This window comes from Necator americanus, chromosome II (assembly GCF_031761385.1).
Source record: "Necator americanus strain Aroian chromosome II, whole genome shotgun sequence".
Classification (NCBI taxonomy): domain Eukaryota; kingdom Metazoa; phylum Nematoda; class Chromadorea; order Rhabditida; family Ancylostomatidae; genus Necator; species Necator americanus.
In genome coordinates this window covers 19,653,663-19,681,408 of record NC_087372.1, presented here as the reverse complement: position 1 = coordinate 19,681,408, position 27,746 = coordinate 19,653,663, and the positions used below count along the sequence as shown (strand labels likewise).

The window sequence follows — 27,746 nt, the reverse complement described above, 5'->3', positions numbered from 1 at the left end:
GCGATAATATAAGACCTTAGAGAGAAGAGCACCAATATTGACTGAAGGCGCAGTCGCAATGCAGCGAGATTTCGTCAAACGCAGGACAACGATGACTGCTTCTCGAAACCTAAACGGAGCAACCACTGCATCGAGAAAGGGAATGAAGGAAACCATCCACGCCTTCTACACTGATCTATTCGACAGCTATACTCACTTACCTCCTCACCATCCGAAGGGAGATAGACATGCCATTCTAGAGCTTCTTCCGCCTGAAGTACAACATGCTATCATGTTGGTTGTAAAACACCCGGTCTTACAGAATAAGATCACAACATCCGAAGAACTTTCCGGCAAATGAGAATAAGATCACAACATCCGGAGAGCCTTCTGGCAGTACTTGTCAACGTTCTTTCGAGGCTCTTTATAGGTTCCCTCCCGGAATGCAAAGTTCCTAAGCAGTAAAAGATCAACAAGATCTTGATGTTGTATAAGAAGGGAGATTTTCATGACATCGACAACTAGCGACAAATCTCCTTATTACCCGTCATTCGTGAGCTCTTTACAAGAGTGTTTCTTGACAGAATTGGTAAAGTGTTAGATGAAGGACAACTATGAAAGCAAGAAGGCTTTCGAAGGGGATTCTGCACGGTTGATCACCTTCACACTGTCTCTGAAATCTTCGTAGTATTACGGGACTACAAGATGCCGCTATCCCCTACCTTCACAAACTTCTACTCAGTTGAGACGTGAGCGGACACAAAAGCTTTAGATAACGAGAAAGTCCCTACTTAGTGCATAAAGGAACTTCGAGAGTTGTACAGTAATTTCACGACCAAAATTTTGTCATTCGATGGCAATATCATCATCAACATGAAGAAAGGAATCCGACAAGTTGATACCGTCTCACCTAAAGTATTTGCGGTCTCTCCAGCAATAGAATGGAATGGGACGGCATGGGGAAGGGGAGAGGTTAATGGCTTAACTCAGCTACTCCATCTGCGTTTTTCTGATGACGTCGTTCGTTTTGATAACAACTAGCATCAGCAAAATGGACGAATGCCGGCCGAATTGAACAAGATATCTGGATACATCGATCTTCAGCCGGATCTACGAAGGACGATGTTGAAAAGAAACCAATAGGATGCCATTCAATGGAACGAGCATATCCGAATGCGCCAGCTACGTTTATCCGAGTGGAAAAATGAACATGAAGAACGACCTGACTTCCGAACTAGACAGGAAGAAACTAGGTGCTTAGAGAGTGCATAAGAACATGGAGAATGTACTGGAGAAGACCTGGAATATCCGACTGCGTGCTCACCTCTTTACATCACCGTAATTCCTGCTTTCACCTACGCATCAGAAACCTGGACACTTTGCATACAAGAAGAAAATGTGATCATTGTCATTGAATCAGATCTCTTCTACAAAAATTGGATACTTACATGCAGACAGCTGCTTAAGTAGTAGGTAGCAGTTTACGTGATCTGATGTAGGTCCTTTATCATTACGACGATGATATTCACGTCGTTTCACGTAAGCACATCGTCTTATGCCAATTGCTGAAAAGAAAGACAAGGAAAAAGACAAGTAAAACTTCGTGTAACATTTAGAAAATGTTTTCAAATTGTGGCCATATTGAAAATGTATAGATGTTCAATCAAGTTTGAATTCTATATAAATTTAGTACTCATACCTTGAGCAAAGAGACTACAAAGCGATTTTTTTGAACATTTTTATCAGAACACGAAAGAAGAAAGACTTCATTAAGAGAGAAACAAATTTTGTGGCCGAATTTTACGAGAGGTGGCTCTGGTTGGATTTCAATTGATCGCTGAAAGCAGGCGAGGCAAGAACATATAGAACATGCATACATTCAACATACTTTGAAAGTTTCAATGAAAATATAATAAAGACTGAGTTCTAGATGGCTATCGTCTTCTTTACATAAATTATAAATGGATGTAGAGTATGAACATCAGTTAAAGGAAGTAGTAGAGATATATGAAGTTCTCAAAGATTCTACACCGAGTATGCCATCTAAACTACAAATCTAACGATGACTTCTCATCAGTTTATGTTTGATATCCAAAATTAACCTCACAAGTTGCGTATGCGAAATGTTATGAATTTGATGTGATGGCTGGCGGGGTCATGATACCACTTCACATTTACCTTTCTCAATCTCAGACCTCCGAGAGGTGGTCAAAACTACAAAAAACTACACTTCACATTGCAAGTACTATCCACGACAAAAGCCAGTGTTAATCTATACCTATTCCATCAACTCCTCTTGAAAACCCATTGTAAACGCTGAAAGTCGGTCTACTAATGTTGACGTGAGCGCGACGCAATGATTAGAGAGACCAAGATAACCACATCTCTTCACTAATGATTACCTTCTTTGACTTCTTCTGGGTATTCAAAAAGCTCCGAGTAATCTAAACTGTTAGAAAAAGCACGGTTTCCTTTTAGGATAATCGTCGCAGGAGAATCCCGCTCGTAAAGCGAAAAATGTGAGGCAAATAGGATCCTCTGAGTTACTTCTAAGAAATCCTGAATGTTCTTAGGAGGACTACTTATAGTGGCTTCTATGGAGTTCATCAGAAAGCTGATATCCAAAATGGTTAACTAGAAAACGACTTTATTACCATCACTTTCCCTGTCTGACAAATATCAAGTTGAAGCCACCGCTATCTTTGTGTTTGAAACCTTTTTGGTGAGTCTTCAGCTCATCGAAACTTCCCGCGTAATAGACGTCCTTCCCATGGCACTTACAATGTTTGAAGCAACAAGTGCAATAGGAGAAGTCTTCCGGCTCAAATCTATCGATCGTTCAGCCATCAAGGTTTCCCTTTTGGTTATGCATTTCTTTTTTGCTGGGATAATTAAGAAACCGTTTCTAGAAAACATTTGAACGACTCCTTCGACAGCCAAAAAAAGACGATTACTCAGCCAAAGAAAATGCGCCATTTACTATTGCAGACCCGAAAACCTATATTCCACCCCTTGAATCTAAAATTAATCACTACAGGTAACTTTCAACAACTTTAATATCCATTCATTGTACATATATAATATGTATGTATATAGTAGAGGATGACATGAGTGTAGCGCAGTCATTGAAAAGTTCTGACTGCACGATGGTTCAAAACAGTCGTAGTGCGTTTCATCCCTCCAGTCGACAATTGGCTAATGGACTGATCTGAGGACAAGAACACTGACTTGATACATCGGCTATCTTTCTGAAGCCATTGTATAGGTTAGACACGTGTGTGTAAAAACCTTTCCAAAAACGATTCCGAATTCAAGTGACCGCGTTAGGGCATCCAAAGCAGATTGAATAACGCCAGACACTTTTCCTTTGTCTATTTTAAAGGCCTCAGTCACTGTGTGTGCTGGTCGATTTGTCACGAAATACTCTACAAACATGAAAAACGTAGTCCAAGTTGGACACGGTTCGCCCACTGCCAGGCGAGCATTTTACCAGCAGACAGCAAGATTTTCTAAATTGAAAAAATTTAATCAAATTTGCTGAAATCAAATATTGGTATTAATACATTTCGATTTTTATTCTGGTCTATTTTCTCTAAAATCTATGAAATATTGTTAAATACTGATTAAAGCGCATAACACGACAAAAAAAAGAGAGAAGAGTCAGGCGCATAGGTCGAATTAGAGAAGAGCGACAAAAAAAAAGTTTTAATAAAAGCCAATATGACAATGGGGCGACCAAGCCTCGGATTCTGTGCGCATTGTTATGTCTGAGAGATCGCAAATAACCTCGTCATAAGAGGACCAAAAGAAAAATTTTGCCCAGTTTTTCCAGAAAAGAAGGTTTACCCTATAAAACAGTCATATCGCTGTTTTTTTTTTCAAATTGCATTTTTCACATCTTTGTCCCATCAAAAATTTGGAGAAACTGCGACGCCCTGGAAATTGATTGATGTAGCATCTGATAGAGAAAATCCTCCGGTACAACATAATGGAAGATGAGTTGCTTTGCAATAAGTTACTCTGAGTTACCGAATTTTATTCAAGATCACACTTTTCGGCGCGCAAGTAAATACAGGGATTTTGCCATGTTTTCTAATTCCAGAAAAATGGGACGGTGTCTCAGAAAATCACCCATATATTCGGATAGAGAGACTAAGGAAACCCCTATGTGCAAAATGTCTCTCTTCCGGACCATCTGTTTTTCTCCAAATTTAGACTGTTTTTCAGAGCAAATCTTTTCTGAAAAACTTCCTAATTTTTTCCTCTGGTCCTCTTATTACGAAGTTATTCGCGACCTCTCAGACCTAACATTACGCGTAGAATTTGTTTTAAAATGCTGAAAACTACGTGTACTTAAATTCTTCATCTTTAAGATGTGATTTCAAGTTGCTATATGTTTTTCAAAAATTTGAATCAGCCGGGTGTCGAACCTAGGTCGTCCCATTGTTACATTTGCATTTACCTTACATACGTTGTCAATTAGTTGTACATTTCCTAAACAAAATGTTGGGGCTTCCATACTGCACTACTCGTGAAAATAAATATAATATTTTGTTTTCTGTAATCGCTTGATACCATTTATTGTTTTGTGCTGTTCTTATTTATTGTTTATTGCATTGTTTATTTCATAATGTATGTAGTTATAATATTTTGTCCCTGTTATCACGTTATTTTCCATTCGCTACTGCCCAAAGTACATTCCCTTGCAACCTCCTGCCTTTACAACCTCCCGATGGGAAAATCCCATCACACGTTCGACCCTGACTTCAGCGTTCCGTGTTCAGACATTCGACCTGTCAAAATACTGCTCGGGACGACAGCACTTTTATGCAATGTTAAGGAGATTTGACCCACATAAGAGTGAAAGTTACACAGCTTGTGTTTTCTTAAGGCGCATATTCAGATGTCTGATTGTGTTCAGTCAAAGCAGGATTTCCAGGTGCAGGTTAGAATCGGACCTCAATATGTGGTCTAAAAATTAAGCACAAATACCAAGTTTTTGCGGCAGGGTCCACTTTTCTGGTCATATGACGCCATTTCGCTCGGTCGTGCGCTTGAGCAGAGTAGATGCCAACCAGTTTCTTAGTAGCGTGAGTTGCATCAAGCTAACGCTGTTTCGGTTCCCCTCTTGGTCGGTTTCCGGGTACATCTAGGAGTATGCGATCTCACGGAGAGTGTAGTTATCACCACTTATCACACCCTGCAAGACGTGACCGCACCATCAAACGCGAGATTCACGTATTTTCTTTATCGCTGTAGAAGCTCTACCTAATATGTTGGATATCATCGCTGTGGGTAAGATCAATCGTCCATCGCACCATTTCATCGTCATTTCAAAGCTGTTGTTGGTGCTTAGCTCCTGACTCAAAAACACGTCCATTGCTTCGACTAAACTCGCCCTCGAGATTAATCGCGTCAATTTCGTCTTGCGTTTAAGTTCTCGAGCTTGAATGTTCGAAATGACGACACAAATACTATACTGTAAATAAAGGTGAGTATAGCCACAGACGAATAATAAGAAGAAATAAACTTTTTGGCAAATCTCCTGGTCCGTTCTATACAAATACGCTGATTATGGTGTTTGAATTCCACAAAGTCGTTCGGCAACTACCTCCGCTGCATATTCTAATTACTCGGCAATCTGCGGCTTCATATACTTTCCTGTTTTCAAAAAATCGATGTGGTTGGAAACAATTGTACTCTGTAAAACAGTTTTTGCACATGCGTGGACGATTGGTGGCATCAGCAATCAAGCGAACACCAATATGACAGTCTGACATAAACTAGAACAGCAGAACGTAAACGTTTAGAAAGGTACGTGGATAATACATGCTACTAGAAGAACAAGTTGAGTGCAAATAGGATTTCAAAAATAAATAAAACCAAGCTCTAAGCTTTTCGGATTCCGATAAAAGCATGTTATTCTTTGGATTTTACGCACAATTCCATGTTCCAGTCCACCATCCACGCGAATCTAAGCAAAGACAATCGCGATTTGGAGTTTTTGGATCATTTGTGAATCTTACGTACGGTAGCGAGGTGCGCGAGGCATCCGGTAAGCGCTGTCAATAGCAATGGAAGATCGCTATTGACCGCGCCTACCGGGTGCGCGCAACTCTTAAGGATATATTGTGAAAAGATGGTCATTGAATTCATCCTGATGTCCACCCTTCTCTTGGACATCCAAACATCTTGAACTAGTTGGGACGTCGGGTGCAATCCCAATAGCACTGAATTTTTCTTGGCTGGAATGTATTGCATGTTTGTAAGATGCGGAATGTAAGAAGAATTTCTGCCAACAGATAGCGGGTAATATCTGAGTACGGAGGTTAGTATGAAAGCTGACACCGACTCACCGAGTTGTTTTTTACTAGATATATTCAGGACGAGAAAGTTTATATTTGCATTTGCGAAGACAAGATCCGTGCACAATTCTGTACAATTCGCGCACTACCGCTATTCCCAGCCAGAAGAAGCGTCTGAGAAGAAGGAAGTTGCGTCCTCAGCTGATCGTAGGAGCGAATGGACGTCAAGAGCGGAGTTGGAAAAGGCGTAGAAGGGCAAGAACACGAGGGGGAGCCTACACGCTAATGAAGTAGTTTAGCAGCAACATGAAAAGATCCTCATCTGTTCTCAAGACTATCAGTGAGGGGACATTTTAACACTTTGCTGAACCGCCAAGCGCGGTCTGTCCTTGAACTCGTGCATGTCCAAAGACAGACATACGCGGCAGTCAGCGAAGTACCATCTATGGAGCTGGAGGTTCCTGTCTATATCCAAAAAAATTAAGACCGAAAAGTTTGATCGAGACTATGGAACCAGCGACTGAAATCCTTCTGGGATTCCTGGACTTACCAAGATTATTCGTTCATGATTGAGAAGAAAAAAGCTCAAAGAGGAATGCGATCATAACTCCTCTCCTCAGAGAGTTAAAAGTCGTGGAATCCAAGCATTACCGAAAATATTATTGGTGTTTGTAATATACAAGATATTGAAGCGAATTATCTAGATCGGCGTAGCAAAACATCGCCAAACACTCAACCACGATGAACAGATCAGCTTTTGCCCTCGTCGATCGACGATTGACCAAGTGTTTGTAAGAAGAGTGATTGAAGGAGAAGTTAGCTTTTCTAGATTTAGAAGCCGCTTTCAGTTCTGCTTACCGAGCCCAGCGCATCTCGACGCGTTTTGTGCTGATAGAGTCACAGAAAAATCCGTACGCTTAATTAATGACAAGAATAGAAGAACAACTGCTGCGGTTCAAACACCAACTGGATGTACAGCGCTATTTGGAATCTAGAGGGCGGCGGACCCTTTCTGATCAACTTTGCTGTCGATGAATGCGATAGGAAAGTAGGGGAATGTCCTGTTGATATCATTTCATCCAGCCATCAGCACGGCTCTTGGTCTACCTTGGGTCCGCCAACGATGTATCAATATTCGCATCAAATAGTAAGATCTTGTCAACCTTGCACCGGAATTAGGTCCAGACGAAGGACTATGGCTTCGCAATGATATACAGAAGTGGATGAAGGTCTCCTCAAAACCCTCAACCGGAATCACCGTGAGGTGTTTTGTTATCTCGGCTGTGCTGGAAAACTATGGCAGCTTTAAGGCAGATATTCAGCAAAGATGCGCTGAGGCCACTTCTGCATTTAACTCTTCGGGAGGTCTATTCGCCATTCAACTCCTGGACGATGCATCTAAGATCTGCTCCCGTCGCCAACGAGTCAATCTGCTATACGCGGGCTGCCTTAACATGATTTGGATGGAAATGGAAACGGAAACGCGGGCAGCAAAATCTATGGGTGATAGAGTAGCACGATTGCATCGAGAAAAAACCGCTTAGACTGCTGTTACGCTGCTTTTAGCCACTTGTATGAAATGAAGACAAATTGCTAGATTCTGTGCGAGTTCTAGCTGAAACTAGAACAGGATGGGCTCAAGTATTTTTGAGGACGAAAAAGGAAAATCAAAAGTCACTAAAATCGATCAGTGGCTCAGTACCTCCATCTCCTCCAAGTGGCCTGAGGTCTACGTCTCATGTCAAACAGTCCGTGAACAAAACCACATTTAGATCAGAGCTAATGGAAGGCGGTGACGTGAGCAGACACACAGGACAAAAAAAAACAGGACTTTTCTAATACTGACGATAGGTGATGTAATATAATAAGCTCAATTTACTGCATTGCAATTAGGTTGATGGATCAGGAAGAGCGTGAACGTCTCTCTTAGAAATTCTTAGAAATTTTATAGATTTTTATTCTAACAAAATAAGTTTTTAGGATTTGTGTTCATCTAATTGGCAGCGCACTCATCACCACTATTCAAACGTACATGAAATCAATATCTCTAGAACAAATAGACCTAAGAACCAGGTTAGTTAAATTTCTATGCATCAGAAAAAATGTTTATGCCTTAAGCGTGGAATTCCCTAGTGCTCCACATGCAGTGTATTCTTTCACATCTCACTAGTCCCGCTCATGTATTGTATACAACCCGTTACGTAATCCATGCACAATACAGTTTGTGCCAAAAATCACACAATACGTGATAGCTTTGTTTTAAACTACTTCTGTGAACTTGTTCCTTGCATATCTCACAAACGAAATTTTAAGAAGTAATCACGAAAACTTTCACGGATAAACAGTAATTCAAAACAGTACAACTTCACTTCAAAGATGAAGCGATTGGAAACTTGAACAGCCCATCACAGATTCGTATGTTCTGTTTTATAAAAATGTTGCACTGACTGGGTGATTGCGATGACTGTTGACTTCACCTTGATCACCTTGACTACCGTTGATCTTCGGACTAGTCGAGCGATACTATACCGCCGAAGCTGTTCACGACTGCATTGCAATAAATAATGAATCACTTTCGTGGGAAGAAAGGGGTATACGTGTTGATGAAAGATTCCTCTCCAACCTTCGTTTTGCATACATCGTTCTCTTTTCGAGAAGTATCAGTGAAGCAGAAATGACGCTCAACGAATTAAACGAAACAAAAAAGAGAATAGGACCGCGAATAAACAGAAAAAAGACACAGTTCATGAAGAACGCCTACTAGGGCGGAGAAGTACAACTTGAAGACTTCCAAATCGTGGAAACTTCGTCATACGTATACCTGGGACGTTCTATAAACATGGAAAGGAACACTTGAAGGAAGAACTTAATAGAAGAATGAGAGCAGCATGGGCAGCATTCACACCGTTCAGGGAAGCTACGGACCAACTGACGGACCAAAATCTTCGTGCCTATCTGTTCTACTCGACACTTCTTCCAGCGCTCTGTTACGGAGCGGAGGCGTGGACATGCCACGTCTAGGAAGCTACTTACTACCCACAGAGCCCTTGAAAGATGTCTTCTGAAGTTTAACCGGCGCAGACAACACGTAGCCGGTAACATATATCGAAACCAAAGCATAGATGGACCGGTCACATTATAAGAAGAATCGACGATAGATGGACTAAAAGAACGCTAGAGTGGATCCCAAGATATGCTAAGCGCCCTCGAGACCGCCAACGAGATGGGGTGATGTGTTCGCCACACGGATGGACCAGCTGAGAACTCGGCTGGATACGGCTCAATGACCTCGTCAACGTCACTCGTGAAACTTGAGAACATCTTGGATGACAATGGCGAGGGAACGAAACCAGTGGAAGAGATGCTGGGGCCCGCACGTCCAGTGAAGAGGGCCATCTAAGTGTCTATGTTATATCACGTTTGTTACTAAAAAGACAGATTACATAGAAACAGTGCAAATTCGCTGAAAACCGGGGCAATGGGCTACCTAAGCTGCGTTGTTTCAAACAACCTAGGAACCTATTCACATGGCAAAAACTGATAATCTTTTATGCATTCAGAGAAGTGAAGGAACTTCTCGATCGACTGCCTCCTATGTATCTCAAGATGAAAGTCATCCCTCTCTCCAGCTTCACCTCAAAGCTGCTCGAGGATTATCCACCAAATAAACTGCAGTTTCCGTTGGCTCCAAGGGTTTGGTTTTCAAAAATATTGTACTCAAAAAACTTCTGCTTGCATGACTCTGACTCTTTGCAATCTTTTTCGTTGATTAAATGTCGTTCAACACTGTGCAAGCACACAGCATTGTCAAAATTTCTAAAATTGAAAATTGCAGGGCGACAAAGTTGACTATGCGAAATGTCGATCAGGTAAAGTTGTAGAAAAGGAATTAAGCGAGAACATGGCGAATGAATCTTTGAACTCCAATAGAAATCAACAACGTAAGAAGTACACCATTAATGTAAAGTCTTCGATTTTTCGGATTTCTGTGAGGAAGTGTGTAGAAGGCTAGGGGTGAGAAGAATCCTTTTCTGGGAAATTGAGATAAGTCCTTAAGTACAAAAGTTCCTGGTTTGACCAGAGTTTATCGCAATTAGTTGCACACTGGTGCCACTGCGTCGTGAGTTCTCTTCGTTCCCTGCACCGAGGAAGAAGATTAAGAGAAAGACACGGGGAGTTAATACTTCTGTACTGTAACGCTGTTTCCTCATATGGTTTCCGCAAGCGGGGAACGATGAACATCTATTTGTGTACACACGCTGACGGCCCTCTCGGTTAATTGCCCATGTTTGAGGTAGGCCTCACATACGCAGTGAATCCACGTGAAAAATTTGCGGCGGTGTTTACTCTATTGATTCCTCTTTCTTCATTTCTCTTCTGTGAATTGAATTGGATGAATATGCCAGCAGAAACTGTTGGTACGATCGCAGATCAGAAACTACTTTTACCCTGAATTGATTATCCATGCCGACCAACCGGAATCTAATCATATGCTGACTACAAACAACAGTCATTTAGGTCAATACGATCAATTTTATCGATTTGTCGACCGTTGCATACTTTCCTGTTAGATTTCCTAAAACGTTCAACACTGGGATTCAACATACGTTGGTAAAGAATGCGACGACCATCTAAGGCTACAGTATCGATTTAGTACTTCACGTTGTTTTTTTTTTCCAAAGACAATGCTTTGACAAGACTTTATAAATGGTCTGAAGTTCCGACTTTTCATCGTTATCAGAGCTCTCAGAATGCTTTGAGATCACCCGTATCACCTGTGCTCCCGTTCTTCGTCGATTTGCTCAGCGGGCACCAGTAATACTTTCATTTAGATTTTTTTTTCAATTTTTTGCTCGGTGGTTTCTTGTTCGGCGACGGACTCGAAGGGCATCGTATTTTACTTTAAAGGATTTCAAAAGAGGTCTGACTCGGGTTGGCGGTTTTCCTGTGGTGCATTTGATGTCGAGTGGTATGCAGCTGCTCACGGCTCTGGCCCGACGGTTGCAGTTTAAACGCATTACGTGTCCGATCCACCTATTTTAACATTCCTTGGGAATGTGCGCCAGTGTCGCTTATCTTAGATCGGCATCAGCATCAGGCTTTCAATGTTCTAACCAATAGCATTTTCATTCTCCTTGCGAAACGCCCAGGTTTCTGAATCGTAGATTCAAGTGGGAAGAACGCTGGTGTTGAATAGGTGGGCACAAAGCCTGATCTTCTTAATCCTCCTCACTATGTTGATAGTCGAATTTAAGCAACAGCCAAGATTGTTAACACATTTATTACGGCTAACGTTTCGGCGTTGTCGCCTTCGTCAGAGCCTGGAAAGTAAGAACATTTGCAATATATCCTCTCAAATGCCTCATCCAGAACAAGTCATCATCCCCTAGGATATTACACCCGGAAACTAAAACCAAAAAAGCCCAAATCGTTGTGCCTACCTTAGTAGCCGCGTTGCCGTGATGTTAGCGGATATTCGCGTGGTGCTATCGCTCTGCTGATACTAATTAGGATGCGACCCGCATATGACCCCGTAGATCAAACCCGCAAAGGTCTTGATACAGAGCCAGCTCGTTGGTCACTCTTCCTTTCTATTCATTTTTGGACCTTTTGCATTTATCCAAAACGCTTCTAAAGTTCTGCGAGCTATAATTTCGGGTTCGTACGATAGAATTGTGACAGCTACGCAGAAAGGAACGTTTTCATGACATTGTCTGCGGTGAACTCCGAGGGGAGTTGCTGCATTCGATTGTTTCATCCCCCTTAGATGCTCTTTAATGCGAATACAAAGGGGGCGCCCTATTTCGCCAATGTATTGGTCCCCACATGTTTTGCACGAAATTAGATAGACTACACCAGAGACCATGCAGTCCCCTTCCTTCCCGAATGGGCATATTACACAGTCTGGAGTGAGACAGAAGCGGTCGTACATTCTGTTTCGAACTAGTTGTTTTTTGAGATTTGTTGGAGGTATTTCCACAACTCTCACTTGGTCCTCGAGATCGCATTTCACCAGACTAGCCCATATAGCTTTACTCAGGTCGTCGGTTATGAAGGGCAGGCAGAAATTGATCTTATTCAACTCAACCCGTGTGGCATATTCTTGCTGCGCACCAAGATCTGGCCTACGTGCTACATTACCAGTTTAACCGTTAGAATTCGCGATGCGTTGCGCTAGGTTGATCGCATCGATCCGCTCCTGGACATCTGATGTCACCCTTACGGCTGTCCTAAACATGTTTTTAACCACAGATTTCTTAGTTTTCCAAGGGTGAGCGGAAAGACAATGAACTAAAATGTTTTTGCTGCTAGGTTTTCGGAACCATCGTGTCTTCCATTCACCATTGGACCACTGTATTTCTACATTGAGGAAGGACAGCCAATTTTCTTTGGGTTTCTCCCTTGTGAACCGTATATAAGGGGACTGTTGGTTTAGAAGCTCGAAACAAGTGTCCATCTCGTCTTGAGTGGGGCATATAATGCAACAGTCATCGATATAACGGCAATACAGGAAAGGTTTCCGTTCCAGAATGCGTTGTTCTATTTTGGACATGAATGCAATGGCTAGTGTGGGAGCTAGTCTTTGTCCCATGGCCAATCCCCTGACCTGTCTATAGTAGTTGCCGGCCCAACGAAAAATGGAGCACTTTAAGCATTCATCCAGGAGCGTCATAATTTGCCTTATGGAAAACTCGTGCAAGTCTAAGGTGTCCCGATGTTCTACGAGTAGCTCGAACACAGCTTGCATTGCAGCGCCGTTGGAAACATTTGTATAAAGCGATGTGACGTCGAAAGATTCGATGACACATTCTTTTTCTGAACGCACTCTTTTAAGCTGCTCAAGGAACATGTTGGTGTTGGATAGATGCGCGGGAACATACTTGAGCAATGGTGCAAGTATAGCGTTCAAAAGCCAAGATATTCTGTCCGTGGGGCCACCTACGTTGCTTATGATAGGACGTACTTTGAATACATCCGGGTCTTCTGAAAGGAAAGCAAAGGAAGAGAGTTTATGTGTTTTTATTAGCAGGTATAAAACTGGGCAAGTAGGAAGTTCGTATTTCAGCTTTTTGATCATTGTTTTATGTAACCCCGCAGCCTTTCCAATCTCTACCCAAACTCTATTGAGACGGCGACTCTGTTTTATGAACTCTTCATGTGACGAAGAGTGGTAGAGTGTAGCGTCATCCAGATGTTTTCGAGTGATAGCCATGTCTAGTTCACGTGATATGACCACAAACTCTCCTCCCTTATCGCTGATTGTGACCTTTATCTCGCCACGTGTTGAGAGTTCGCGTATCTCACGTAGGCCAGAGCGTTGCATTGGCGTGAGATTAGAAATAGGATGTTTTCTCGAAAAACGTTTGAGAATCGAGAAAACTGATGTGGTGAACAAACGAAACTTGGCATCCACTCGAGGATGGGGATCCTGAGGTTTGAATATCATTGCGGGGAACGGTACCACAGGGAAATTCGCATTAATATTACTTCCTCTACCCGTTTCCTCCTCTCCGATCTTTGCTCTATATCGCAGACGGTCATGTACGTATTGTAGGCTGCCCACTATCTTTCGTACTACCCTGGGCCCTATCGATTGAACAGGTGAGAAACTTGGGCCCATATCCAAAACTGAGGGCGCGTTATTAGAAAAAGATACACTGCCTATGACCGAAACACGAGGCGGTAATTTTGCATTTTCGGAAACATCACTACGGCTAGCACTACCAGGGTCTGCTACTACTCTTGCAGGCTGTTTTTGATTCAGTTCCCGATGCAATAACCCACTGAACTTCCCTTGTAGCCTAGACTTGGCATTAGAGCGAATATTATCACAAATGACTCTTGACTCACCCTCGATTCTCCTCCAAAGGTTACCAGGCACGAATCGTTTACAACACTCTTCTTTACAAGCACATTTTAATAGCATGGAATACAATCGGTCTTGTTTTGTCTTCAGTGCTGTTCGGAGTAGTACTTGCTCGATTCCTTTCATTTGCTGGCTTCCCCTCATCAATCCGCATGTTTCGTGAAGTCGTTTGTTGGCGATGAAGTTCGGAACGACATTGTACTTCAAACATCGGCGGAGAAACTGGATGGATTGCCTTTCTGAGACGATCTTCTGTCTCAAAGAAATTGCGTCTCTTACAAGTCGAACACAATTTGCTGGTACATCTTCCACAAGTGCGAAAGTTCGACTTTCCTTGAATCTGAATCTGAGCGATGTGTCATCGGATCTTTCGACGTCACATCGCTTTATACAAATGTTTCCAACGGCGCTGCAATGCAAGCTGTGTTCGAGCTACTCGTAGAACATCGGGACACCTTAGACTTGCACGAGTTTTCCATAAGGCAAATTATGACGCTCCTGGATGAATGCTTAAAGTGCTCCATTTTTCGTTGGGCCGGCAACTACTATAGACAGGTCAGGGGATTGGCCATGGGACAAAGACTAGCTCCCACACTAGCCATTGCATTCATGTCCAAAATAGAACAACGCATTCTGGAACGGAAACCTTTCCTGTATTGCCGTTATATCGATGACTGTTGCATTATATGCCCCACTCAAGACGAGATGGACACTTGTTTCGAGCTTCTAAACCAACAGTCCCCTTATATACGGTTCACAAGGGAGAAACCCAAAGAAAATTGGCTGTCCTTCCTCAATGTAGAAATACAGTGGTCCAATGGTGAATGGAAGACACGATGGTTCCGAAAACCTAGCAGCAAAAACATTTTAGTTCATTGTCTTTCCGCTCACCCTTGGAAAACTAAGAAATCTGTGGTTAAAAACATGTTTAGGACAGCCGTAAGGGTGACATCAGATGTCCAGGAGCGGATCGATGCGATCAACCTAGCGCAACGCATCGCGAATTCTAACGGTTAAACTGGTAATGTAGCACGTAGGCCAGATCTTGGTGCGCAGCAAGAATATGCCACACGGGTTGAGTTGAATAAGATCAATTTCTGCCTGCCCTTCATAACCGACGACCTGAGTAAAGCTATATGGGCTAGTCTGGTGAAATGCGATCTCGAGGACCAAGTGAGAGTTGTGGAAATACCTCCAACAAATCTCAAAAAACAACTAGTTCGAAACAGAATGTACGACCGCTTCTGTCTCACTCCAGACTGTGTAATATGCCCATTCGGGAAGGAAGGGGACTGCATGGTCTCTGGTGTAGTCTATCTAATTTCGTGCAAAACATGTGGGGACCAATACATTGGCGAAATAGGGCGCCCCCTTTGTATTCGCATTAAAGAGCATCTAAGGGGGATGAAACAATCGAATGCAGCAACTCCCCTCGGAGTTCACCGCAGACAATGTCATGAAAACGTTCCTTTCTGCGTAGCTGTCACAATTCTATCGTACGAACCCGAAATTATAGCTCGCAGAACTTTAGAAGCGTTTTGGATAAATGCAAAAGGTCCAAAAATGAATAGAAAGGAAGAGTGACCAACGAGCTGGCTCTGTATCAAGACCTTTGCGGGTTTGATCTACGGGGTCATATGCGGGTCGCATCCTAATTAGTATCAGCAGAGCGATAGCACCACGCGAATATCCGCTAACATCACGGCAACGCGGCTACTAAGGTAGGCACAACGATTTGGGCTTTTTTGGTTTTAGTTTCCGGGTGTAATATCCTAGGGGATGATGACTTGTTCTGGATGAGGCATTTGAGAGGATATATTGCAAATGTTCTTACTTTCCAGGCTCTGACGAAGGCGACAACGCCGAAACGTTAGCCGTAATAAATTTGTTAACAATCTTGGCTGTTGCTTAAATTCGACTATCAACAAGTTGCAATCTCTATGCCAAGATTCAAGGAAAGTCGAACTTTCGCACTCCTCCTCATTATATTCTCGAAGCTCTTGTATGCTCTTCAACCCGCTCGTTTCCTCTTGCCCAGCTCGGAGGTCAGGTCGTCCATAGTGTTAATTTCCCTATCTAAATATACAAATACATCTAAATATATAATATCTACCTGGAACAGTCGGACATATTCGTTCCGTTGAGTATGAATGGAGTGTTAGAAACCTCATGATTTCCGCATGAACATCGTCTTGTCCAGGTTCAGCTGAAGGTCGTTCTTTTTACACGTCTCATCAAATTTCACCAGCACTCGTTCCGTATTATCGATGCTTTATGTTATCGGAATGATGTGATCAGCGAAACCAAGATAGTGCAACAAATAGTGAAACTGCCGGCCATCAATTTTCACTCCCATATTATCCCATTCCAAACCTCGGTCCTCGTTCTCAAGAATGGCACTTAATACTTTGGGTGAGATTGTACCATCATGTTGTACTCTTCTCTTCACGTTGATTGTTATATTATTGTAGAAAGAGGAAATTTTGGTCGTGAAGTTGCTATAGGAGTGCCTTGATATGCTGCTTCTTTCTTCAAATCTATGAAACTGAGAAACAGAGACATCTTTTACTTTCTTGATACTTCCATGAGCTTTGGAACTGTCTCCATGTAGTAGTGCTGAATCCTTTTCGAAACACTGTTTGCTCGCATGTCTGTCATTCATCTGATGTTCCTTCTACCAACTTTAGAATACTCTCGAAGAGCTTGTAGATGACGGGTAGTAAGCAGATTGGGCGGCCGATAGGTACCCTTTCTCATGGCTCAAACAGCACGGTATTGCTAATTTTCCATTGTTTGAGAATCTTGAATTCCGACAAATAACGAGTATAGAGCTTTGCCAGTGTATCGAGGACTGGTGGTAAGTTTTTCAGACGTTCAAACTTGATTCTGTCGGAATCAGGTAAAGTACGATTCTTCATAGATATGATGGAATGTTGGACATCGGAAGTGAAAACCTCTGGTATGACATGTCCATCTTCCTTCAAGTATTAAGGAGACAAGTGGACGAGGCTTTCGATGAGATCTGAGCAGAAGTCGTGAATGACTTTTTCTATCCTCCTTTTAGAAGCTACAGTTGTTCCATCTACGTTCCAGAGAGCAGTCTTTTTTGTTTTACGATTGGCGAAGGTCCGACGAATGTAACGAATGCTCTTACCCGCCTTTGCTGCTTCAACTGGTACTGCTGCTCTTCCCTCTTCGAGGTCTTTCGTTATCGATTCTCTCTAATGCTTCACAAGCTCGGACGTGAGTTCATGATTGCTTGCAGCTTCTGCGAATAGATCTCTGTTAGTAATAGTGCTGTCTCTTCGCTCTCTAAACTTTCCGGTTTTTTATCCTTTTCGTATAAAGGAAAGTTTTCCTCAAAAGGGACAGTGGTTTTATCCTGTGTGGAATTTCGGCGCAACAACTAGGTGACCCACACGTCTAACATCTAGAGAGGACGGCTCCTGGAATTGCAAGTTCCCATGGTCTTAATCATGATGAACGCGGAAAGCCTCTCCTTGTTCATTGTATTGTAGGCCGTGGGTCCCGATGCTAAGTTCCTCTGGCATTCTTCTCGGCCTAGTTTTAGGGTTGAAATTGCCAACAATGACGTTGTACAAGTTAAGTTCTTTTCTGTAGAACTTCCAGGTAAATATAGAAAATTTCGACCTACTCTTTTTTGTAGCTTGATGTTGAAGCGTAAATATAGTCAAAGCTGGTATTGATCCACATCTCATTTGTGAGGTTCCGATTACCGTATCGTCAGTTGTTCGAAAGAGCCAATGTTCTTCGCCATTCTTGTGTTCGCGAGGACACCAGCTCCACCAAGTCCTTTACTGTCGCATTTTTCTGAGAACAGTCGTTCTCCAGTTTCGTTGAGCGGCGTTGAGAGGGCAGCGTCGTCTCGTCTCTGTCAGTCCGATGACGTCGTACTTAATCCTCCTGAGTTGCATCATCAAATCTTCGATGGCCGCTTCCGATGCAAGGGTACGTGTACTGTAAGAACAGATTGTTCTATTCCTTTTCCGTTTCGGTAGCCTAGATGACTGTTGCAACCCCTTCTGTTGCTACAGTGTCAGGCGTTCCAGTGGAATCATGAGACTTTTTCTTGCTAATGTGAGATGCATATAATTTTAAAACCCATGGGCAGGTTGTGGGCCTCTAATCCCATGAGATTTGGGAGAACTTTGCGTTCTTTCGTAATGAACAGGTGGAGCTCGTTTGTTGGAGGCAACTCCAAACCGCCACCCTTGCACTTTTGAGTCATTTGATTGAACGAGCCACCTAGCCTCGCGACTAAACGGCTGTGATCCCTTTAATGGAGGAGTTCAGTGGCAACTCGAAACCTTGGGCTTTGAGATACTCTGAAATAATACATATTTTACCAGTTTCCTATTCTCTATTTGCTAGCCTTCGATATCAAGGCCAAGCAAGAGCTCTTCAATAGGAAAACAAACTGTCCATTCCTATCAACGAACAGAGTTTTTGAGCCGTGGCTAGACTGCTAGACCTAAGGCACTCTAGACTTACAATATGTGTGGTATCTGAAGCATTCAGCATCTCGACGTATAATGTCAAGAAAGTGTGTTTGTGACAGTATTATATATTGCTCACATAACGTTACGAACATTATCAAATCCTCCGTAATCGATAACCATTTGCTGTTTTGCTCGTTATGGGTTAAGGGATCCCTCTCTAGCCTTTCCTTTGCAGCTTTCTCCTGAGCAAAAATAGTAATGATGCGAGTTCACTAACTTCAATAAGTAGAAAAAAGTTAATTTTTTTTTGCGATGCACTGGTGTCCAGTAAGACCTTAAAGACAAGGAAACACATGCATGAACCTTTAGTTGTTATACCATTGTCGTTGTGATTCCGTTCTGAAACCTCAACGGTAATCTCCAATTCTATGCCACCTCTTTGAGTCTCTCTTTCCACCGAATACTGCAATTCTTTGAAATAGTGCCCAGAAGTGAGGAGAGCTTACAGTGTCGTGTCATCCTTATAACATTGTATGTTTCTTTTATCTTCCGAAATTAAGTGAAAAAAGCTATTTCTGAAACTGGAGATATAATCTCTCTCGTTTTTTTTTAAATCCTCTTCCATATCTCATCATGGCAGACATTCAAGGTCCCCTGCGAGTACATTTAATTCTACAAATGAATTTGTGTCATATGGTCAGAACTATCGTTTTTATAAACAGTTCTACTCTTTCAAAACTGTTCGAACTGATGCTAACACAAATACGGCTTGGAAAAAAATCATTCGAATCCAAAAAGAACATGACTGGATATGTACATTCCCCTGATATCACTAAAATCTGAAACTATAACATAAAGTATTGCGCAAAACCTTAATCTTCCTCTTCATCAACGTAGAATGATATGATTATCACTGGCATCCAAAAAATGGTTTTACGACAGACTGCGCAAACTGTTCTCTTATTTGAAAGTTATGTGCATGTGTGCACCACTCCTGAATGCATGGTGTCGCAGCAGGAAGAGAGAAACGTACAGAAGACATAAACATATGGAGGTATGCGCTAGAGTAAATTATTGCGGATACAGTTGTCAGAGCCATACAGGTTTTTCTATCGTTTCCTATACTTCTTGCACAATTCCTCTGACTCTATTTCGTAGCACCAAACACCAACGATCCCATCTACTGACAGGCGCACAAATCAGGCGTTTTTCATATCGGTGTCTTACTTTCTGACGTAGTTCCAACTGTTTCACTTTTTTTTTTCTAAAGCAATACACCAGTTTGATGCAGTCGGAACCTCCCATTTCACCTTATTCCACTGCCTACTGTGGCAACACAGCAATCAGACATCGTGGAAACCTTCTTCATTTCGTTCTAGTACCAGTACGAAGGAGTGAAACAGATCTCATCCCGTTCTCTGATTTCATATATCAGCGCACAACGCCCCACTACCATAAGGCGTTGGCGGACTCTACCATTTCATTCGTGCTCTATGCCGCGTGACCGTTAGACACACCTTTCAGTTCGCCACTCTCCCTTTTGGTGGTGATGTACGAATCTGAGCACTGAAATCTTGACTGTTTCCTGGCGCAGACACCCTAACCTAGCCGTGGGATCCGTCTCACCTTTTCGTCGCCGTCATACCCACCCGTCTCTCTGTCTTCTCGTGTTGACGTATTGATCTAAAGTAGTTAGACGTGAGTATCAAATTACTTTCGTGGCAAACATGCGCACAGATACACATACGAAGTATATCTCTTGTTGTGTGGCATGACCAGCAGACATGCATATACAGCTATAATAGATCTAATCGGCAAAAATGCGTGCGGGTAGCACAACCTAATACGGTTATGTCAATGTCGCAAATGTTCACCGTTCTTGAAAAAAGCTGAATTGACTCACTTGACTTAATCGGTGGGCTGTTATCGCCTGACGCGTTTCTTTGCCGAGGTGTGTCGTCCTTGAGCATAGCTCTCCCTGACATTCTCGATCCTCAGTAATCAAGTTCTTGCACAAAATCGATCCATTGGTTGCTACTCCGTGTCCTGCAAATTCCGACGTCTCCCTTGAACTGCTCAACCACGCCGAGTGTCCTCAGGTCCTCTTTTACCACCTCAGTGGCCTCTTTCAGCTTGAACCCGAAAAACTCCTCAAAACTCGTTAAACAAGGCGATCTTCTGGTCTCCCTTTTATATGACCAGAAAAGCAAAGACGATTTTCTGTAGCCACTTTCGATGGCGGTGCAAAATGTTGATACCTTCCACGTGTCGTTTTCCGGTATATCACATTGATTTCCGCGTAAAGATCTTCATTGTGGCATACTCTAGCTCAAAAGTAGCCACGCAGCGGTCTGAGCAGCTCCCAAACCTCCGATACGTAAATCTTTTTGGGGCGAATTGCTAGAATCAGAGATTGAATTGGTTGGCGATGAGGGTCGACCACAGGCACTTCGTTAAGGGGTTGAATTAAGGGAAAAAAAACTAGCCCTTCTTCGATGAGTATTCCTCTCTCTTAGCTGCCGTTGTTCTTTAGCATACAGCCCAATTAACAGAACTCATCGCTAAGTTCAATCGTTTGCCAATCCACCCAAATTCCCCTTCGAAGTTTCAAGGAGACCTACACCCCTTTTTACTTATCAAGGCGTAGATGTATATGACGTCCATATTCGGATTCGATGCAAGGTTGACAACATGTTTGAGTTTCGTACTGCTTTTCGCGAATAAAACAATATCCTTGACATACTCGAGATCATTGAAGGGGAGTAATAATGGCGCTACAATGATATCGGTAGGACATTGTCCGACTGTTTCTCACATGCCGTCATCGACTGCGAGATTGAACACGAAGGGTCATGTCACTGCCCTTCGTCTCATTCCAGTTACCACCCCAAAGGTGTTGTACATCCGGCTGGTGTTCGAACTGCAGCAGTTGTTCGTTGATTCATGTCATCAAGCAAACGAACGAACTTTCCTGGTACTCCATCGGCAGCGAGAGCATTGAGAAGACGGCCTCGGTGAGGCGAGTCGAACGCGGCTTCAAAGTCCAGAAACGCCAATTGCATTGGCTTCGAATACCGCTGCTCACCATTTTCGATCACCTTCCTGACGATGAATACTTGGTCAATCGTAGATCGGCCAGGACGAAAGCCAGCTTGCTCGTCGCGCTTTGTTTCTTCGCAATGTTTAATGAGTCAGTCCGGGATAATGCGCTCCAAAACCTTGCGCATAACAAAGGGATTCCTCGATAGTCCATAGGGTCCGTGACGTGAACTTCTTGTGGAGGGGAATTATGATGCATGTCTCCACGAGTTAGGTATCCTTTCATCCATCCATATTGAACAGATGATCTTTGTCACGTTCCGTCGCATATGTCTTGCCGGTTCAGCATGGTCTTGAAGTGATTTGTCTATATCTCGCTGGAAGGGTTGCTTCACCTTGGTATGCGGAAGGTATGCACCTCCGAACAGTTCTAATTGTTGGAGTCTGTTCGTTGGCGACGGCCAATTCACTTTGAACATTGGAAGCAGTGAGACTAGGATTAGCGCGACTCATTCGAAGAATTTTTCTATTCCTGTAGTCATTCGTCTTCGTCCTGGATTTGGAGTTGCTCCAATTACTCTATATGCTGATACTTATTTCAGAAAAGCGGAGATAGTCGCTCTGGAGACGTCAAACAGTTTTGCTAATTCAATTTGTCTCATTCCTTAATTGATTCCTCACAGAATGGATTTTCGAGTTTCATCTGACATGTGCCGCGCTCCGAATGTTCTAGCCATAATACAAATACTATAAGAAAACAGTAAAATAAAAAATCTGGGAGAAAAACAAAAAAAACACAAAATCAACTAAAAATTAAAGAAGCCAAAAAAGAACATTTTCAGTTTTCTGGAAGTAGTACTAATTCTGAAAAAGCAAAGTAAACCTATGTTTTGGAATAGGTTTGTAATCCCAAATGACAGGTCTGGTGCAAGTTCGGAGACAATTCGGTGTTTTTCAGGAGAAAAAACTTCTAAAAAAACCGTTTGTCAATTGATTTTTGCCCGCTTCTATATAGAGCCAAATAACTGTGCAGGTTATAGCTCGTACGTTCCCAGTGCATACACTCAAATGTCTGCTGTTATGTTGTTATGTTGATGTTTAATGAAAGCAGGGCTAGCACGAGCAGAAGAACCACGAGCAGAGGAAGCACGAGGTAGAAATCAGACTAGACTACTCGGCCCCGAATGCATAAAAATTTAAGAATTCTAGAGCGGGTGTAGTGTAGCGGTTAGAGGTTCCGCTTTCTGCACGATCGATCAAATGTTCGAATCCGCCCTAGTGCTCACCAGGTAGGGGTCGATAAATTGGGGTCGATATTTTCATCTCTCATCTTTCGGGGGTCGATAAATTGGTACCAGACTTGTCTGGGAGGATGAAGACACTGACTTGACACATGGCCTAGCCACCGAAAGTAATTGTATAGGCTAGTTACACGTTCGTAAATCTCAAGCGGTTCTGAATTGAAGTAAACGTGGGGGAGCATCCCAAGCGGATTGATTAACGACAGACATTCAATATATAAGAAATTTTCGAATTCGAATTCCAGAATCTTCTAAACTATTTAGAGCATCGAGAATCAAAAGTCGTTCATTGGTGCCGCATTTGCCAACAGCTACAATATTAGTTTGAAAATTTGGCTTCAATCACTGTTTTTCAGGAGACACGTAAAACTACAAGAGACCGGATCAGTTCCAGCAAAATTAATCCACAACACATATGTTGTTCCCATGATTCTGAATGTGTGTTTATAAAATTTTCTCTGTTGTCAGTATATTTTCCTAACTTGGTAAATTAATCGGAGCAACGCCACCCATCGTAGATGTGTTGAACTCCGTTCGCGATGTGAAATATTTAGTTTGAGTTGAGAAATGAAAAAGAAATGAAAAAAAACAAAAGTATAATATGTAACCTCTTTTCTGGTATACTTTGCCGTCATTCACACGTACGCTACGCAGTTTATTTGCAGACTGTTGAGAACATATCAAAGTTAACTATGATGTTACAGTCAAAACGAGCTGCATTCTGGTGCAGTTGTATCAGCGACTGCGCTCGAAGCGGGACATTGGAGTTAGCGATTAAGATCAAGCCGAGATTTTCGCTAGCTCCACTCATCTCTGTATTTCGAGTGGAGCTAGCGCTGGTCCCTTTCCAATCGCTATCGCTGGCTCCAGCTCTAGTGCAGCCTCTAACGCGACTCCACCCTGCTTCAAGTCGTTTTGACAAGAGTATATCCTTTGTGAGGATTATCGTTGATGGAAGTCTTAGGATTAACTTGTTGTGAAGTGCTCAGTAGGACTGTTTACTCGCAAGATTTTTATTTCATTGGTCTCAAGCGAAAATAACCATACATACCGTTAGGCTTGCTTATTTTTATTGTGGAAGTCGAGAGATACTGTTATCAAAATATTATTGGAAGTAGGAAAAAGGTGCAGATGTATATCATAACTCGACAGCAAATAATTGGGACAATCTTTATTTATGGGACGAGAATCAGTTGATCAACAGTTCGATCAACAGTTGTTCGCGGATTGAAGTCAATCGGCAAGGTGCGAAAACTAGGTCGATGGGTACCACATGCTCTGACGCAGTATGAGATGGACTGCCGCGCTGATACGGCACTTTCTCTCCTCACTCAAGCGCACCCACACGTGGCTTGAGCACCTAGTCACCGGGGATGAGAAGTGGATTTCCTATCCTAACACTCACCGGCGTGCCTAATGGGTTGACAAAGGTACGGATGCAGAAGACGTCCCTAAACTCAACGTACACGCTAAAAGCGTACACGGCGTCGAATACTGGGAACTGCTCGCTCAGAGATGTACAGTGACGTCTACGTCGAGCAACTGAGGAATTGAAGACAAATCTCGAAAATGCACGCCCGCAGCAGCGCAAGGTCTACTTCCAGCACGACAACACTCAGTCACACATTGGAAAAATGACCAAGGCTGGACTGAAGAAGTTCTTCTGGACCATTTCACCACACCCACCGTATTCTCCAGATCTGGCTCCCTCAGATTACCACCTTTTTCCCTATCTCCAACGTCATCTGGACGGTCAAGACTTCCAGGCCCGCGACGACATCAAAAAGGCACTCGAGCAGTTCTTCAAGGAATAGTCCCCTGCATTCTGGAGCAAAGGCGTCTACGATCTGCCTAGACATTGGCAGAAGAACATCGATGTCAATGGGGCATACTTCGAATGATTTGCAGTTATCGTTTAAAAATTGCTAAGTAAATAAAAATAGTGTCAATTTGTCCGAGAGCATTCGACTCAACCTTATAAATTTTTCTATTGATCATGACCATTCACTATTCTACCGTGTGTGTACCAGTCACGAAACTCCAAAAAACGGTGCAACGGGTCCCACAGCGTCGAACTTGTGCGCGGACGCCAGAAAGCTTCAAAATGGAGTGCGAGAGGCTCCACGGCGTTGAACTGATGCACCGACGCCACAAGGCTATAAAATTGGGTGACACGGGTCCACCGGTGTGGAATTGGTGTACAGTAGTGCAGTAATCGCGCAATATCTTCGTGTGGCTGTGCTGCAGGTTGCACTTCTATGACTCCTCTTCGTATCAATTTCTTTGCACGTTTGCCCCACGTTGGTGACATGCCTTCTTCAAAAAGTGGAAACACCCATGCAAACGGCTGCTTAAATAGTTGCCAACAGTTTATATAAACTGACGTGGAACGTTATTTCTATCAATACGATAATGTCGTTTACGTCATTTTATGCTAAACATCGTTCTCTAATAACTGTTGGGGGAAACAGGAGAAAAACCCATACTTTGAGTAATGCCTTTAAATTGTATACATATTATATTGGTATGAGAGGGGTGTTTGAAGCGGAATTGTGTATGCTCTTCAAGTGTAGAACCGACGCGTTTAGAAAGAAAACTATAAAATCATTTGCTTAAATAAAAAAGAAAGATAGCGCTGTTAGAGAAACGGAATTCTAGTTCTACAGAAAATGTCACCACTATTTATTTTCATTGATCAGTGAAGGCGAGCGAAGCAAACACCACAAAAAAGCGTTGCATTGCGTTTTGCATTTAGCGTTAAAGAGTTTAAAGAGCACATTTCTTATCTAACAATGAGGGATTTTCCTATAATCACTCAAAAAAAAACAATCTAGGTACTGTTACCAAGCGGGGAAAAGAAATCTACAGCTGGAAATAGGGGAAAAATAGTGCAAAGCAGGTTCCACGAATGTCTGAATAACGGGTCTCAAAGTAATTTCCACACAGTAGAATTTTGCATTGTTGTGGAAACAGACTGTTTTAGCTCACTGTTTTCTTTATATTTACGCAAAGGTTGGTGTTTCTAACTTTCCTATTTTTTCTTGAAACCTAGATGAGAAAATATTAAATTTTCCTTCAAATTTTTGAATTTTTCTCAACTCGCTTTTGATAGAACCAGAACACCTACAGATCAAAGCTTTCAGCCAAGGGTTTTCTTTGATGCTCTACCTAATGTGCAAAATTTCAGATTTTCGGCTCAAAATCTGTATGGCTTCGAGCAAAGTACAGTAACTCAGCTCTTAGTTTACAAAAAAATTCGGTTTATTGTTTTTTCCACTCGACGAGAAGCGAATTCTCTACCGTCTCCTTATCAGTGTCGAAGAGTAAACTTGTGTGTAAATAGTAGAGAACAGTGTAAAAATGGTTTTAAAACGCGTTCCTGTCGTTCTCAGTCTTTCTTTTCCATCAGGCAAAAGCAATGATTCCGGCCGGGATCGAACTCTGGACCGTTATCACCATCAAGAGAGAAATTGTGCAGTCAAATACAGTTTGAGATTATTATTTGTTAATATTTACTACACTATATTGTTTTATTTTTATTTATTTGTTGAACATAGATTTGTAAAGCTGGTATCTAAATCAGATGACATTTGTGTTGTGCGGACTTAGTTAATAACTTTAAAGAATGTTTGTTGATATAGTTCAGTTAATGAAGTTTAAAAGAAAACTTTTAACCTGTCTCTGATAATTGAAGGAATAAACCTAATATTTCTCAGCATGCTTCCCTGAGGTTACTAATATTCTTTCTTCAAAAAGTGAAAACACTCGTGCAAACGGCTGCTTAAATAGTGGCCAACAGTTTACATGATCTGACGTGGAACGTTATCTTTATCTTTTCATCTTATTGTTGTTCACCTCATTAAACGTTAAAACACCATTCAGTGATAACTGCTGGGGGAAAATAGGAAGAAAATTCATACTTAGGGTAATGCTTCCAAATAGTGTCTATATTGTGTTGGTATAGAAGGAGTGTTAAAGCTTGAATGCTCCTCAAATGTAGAAATAACGTGAATAGAAAGAAAACTATGAGATCATTCGCCTAGATTTATTTTAAAAAAAAAGAAAGAAGGCGTTGTTAGAAAATCACAGTTCTAACTTTGCAGAAAATGCCACTATTATTTTCTTCCATTGATCAGTGATGGCGAACGAAGGGAACACCACAGAAAGTCTGAAGTCAGGCTTTAGCCGGACCTCCAGACTGCTATATTATAACTCAAAGAGTGATACAATTTGCAAGAACTGGTTCGTTTCCGACGAACATTCATTATTATTATTCATTTAACGGTTTCATTTCGAAAGCCTAGAACGCTTTGAACGTATTATTTACCTATATTTCGGTTTCGTGAGTAAGTACAACGCCTTCCACGTCATAATTGTTTCCGTTGTGTACCTCACATCTGTGCCTTCCAGGTGGTGTTATCAAGCTTCCCATGTGTTCAGTAATCCTCCAGGGTTTCTTCAATGTAAGTTGTATTACACGTCAAGCACTCAACATCATGTATCTTCTCATTTATGCGCAATCGCCTGCTTTTAAGGACAAATAACACATTTCAGAGTATCTGACGTCTAATCTGTTTCAAACGGGCTGGTTTTTATGTTACCTTTAAGGATACTCAGCAGGGTCAGGTCATCTTGTAACCGTTATCTATGTTTGAACTATGCTCGAGCAACGGTACTGACGCTGTTAGAAATAAGGGGAAGGTAAAGAGAGTGTTTGTTTTTGCGTGGAACATTGCTGTTTACAGTACGGCTTTTTTCGGTAATGCGGACGCAGTGTATGACCATTGCTACGTGC

The 27,746-nt window shown here is 42.2% G+C and overlaps 5 protein-coding genes across 7 annotated transcripts; 3 read left to right on the top strand and 2 right to left on the bottom strand.

Moving 5' to 3' along the window:
• Positions 1-58: 58 nt before the first annotated feature.
• On the top strand, positions 59-11,616 carry RB195_018538 (uncharacterized protein; the record flags this gene model as incomplete). Of its 3 annotated transcripts, XM_064186016.1 has the most annotated exons (8): positions 92-273; positions 804-951; positions 2,714-2,830; positions 2,889-3,016; positions 8,265-8,357; positions 9,845-9,977; positions 10,120-10,225; positions 11,540-11,616. In XM_064186016.1, 8 exons carry the CDS (start codon positions 92-94, stop codon positions 11,614-11,616), a joined length of 984 nt encoding a protein of 327 aa, XP_064041897.1. The 3 variants fall into 3 exon arrangements, with proteins under 3 accessions (XP_064041899.1, XP_064041897.1, XP_064041898.1); XM_064186017.1 differs by lacking the exons at positions 92-273; positions 804-951; positions 11,540-11,616 and having other exon boundaries at positions 2,750-2,830; positions 10,120-10,296; XM_064186018.1 differs by lacking the exons at positions 804-951; positions 2,714-2,830; positions 2,889-3,016; ... (2 more) ...; positions 10,120-10,225; positions 11,540-11,616 and having other exon boundaries at positions 59-340.
• RB195_018536 (uncharacterized protein) lies at positions 11,535-21,673 on the bottom strand (the record flags this gene model as incomplete). The annotated part of the gene is made up of 6 exons (XM_064186014.1): positions 11,535-11,605; positions 12,627-14,560; positions 17,889-18,043; positions 20,238-20,294; positions 20,515-20,677; positions 21,495-21,673. The coding sequence occupies 6 exons, from the start codon at positions 21,671-21,673 to the stop codon at positions 11,535-11,537; spliced, it is 2,559 nt and encodes an 852-aa protein (XP_064041895.1).
• Positions 12,430-14,277, bottom strand: RB195_018537 (uncharacterized protein; the record flags this gene model as incomplete). Its single annotated transcript, XM_064186015.1, has 1 exon — positions 12,430-14,277. The coding sequence occupies one exon, from the start codon at positions 14,275-14,277 to the stop codon at positions 12,430-12,432; it is 1,848 nt and encodes a 615-aa protein (XP_064041896.1).
• RB195_018535 (uncharacterized protein) lies at positions 18,055-23,931 on the top strand (the record flags this gene model as incomplete). The annotated part of the gene is made up of 3 exons (XM_064186013.1): positions 18,055-18,120; positions 23,308-23,436; positions 23,656-23,931. 3 exons carry the CDS (start codon positions 18,055-18,057, stop codon positions 23,929-23,931), a joined length of 471 nt encoding a protein of 156 aa, XP_064041894.1.
• Positions 23,932-25,055: 1,124 nt separating this feature from the next.
• Positions 25,056-27,514, top strand: RB195_018534 (uncharacterized protein; the record flags this gene model as incomplete). The annotated part of the gene is made up of 4 exons (XM_064186012.1): positions 25,056-25,136; positions 27,130-27,193; positions 27,362-27,414; positions 27,506-27,514. The coding sequence occupies 4 exons, from the start codon at positions 25,056-25,058 to the stop codon at positions 27,512-27,514; spliced, it is 207 nt and encodes a 68-aa protein (XP_064041893.1).
• Between the last annotated feature and the right edge of the window lie 232 nt (positions 27,515-27,746).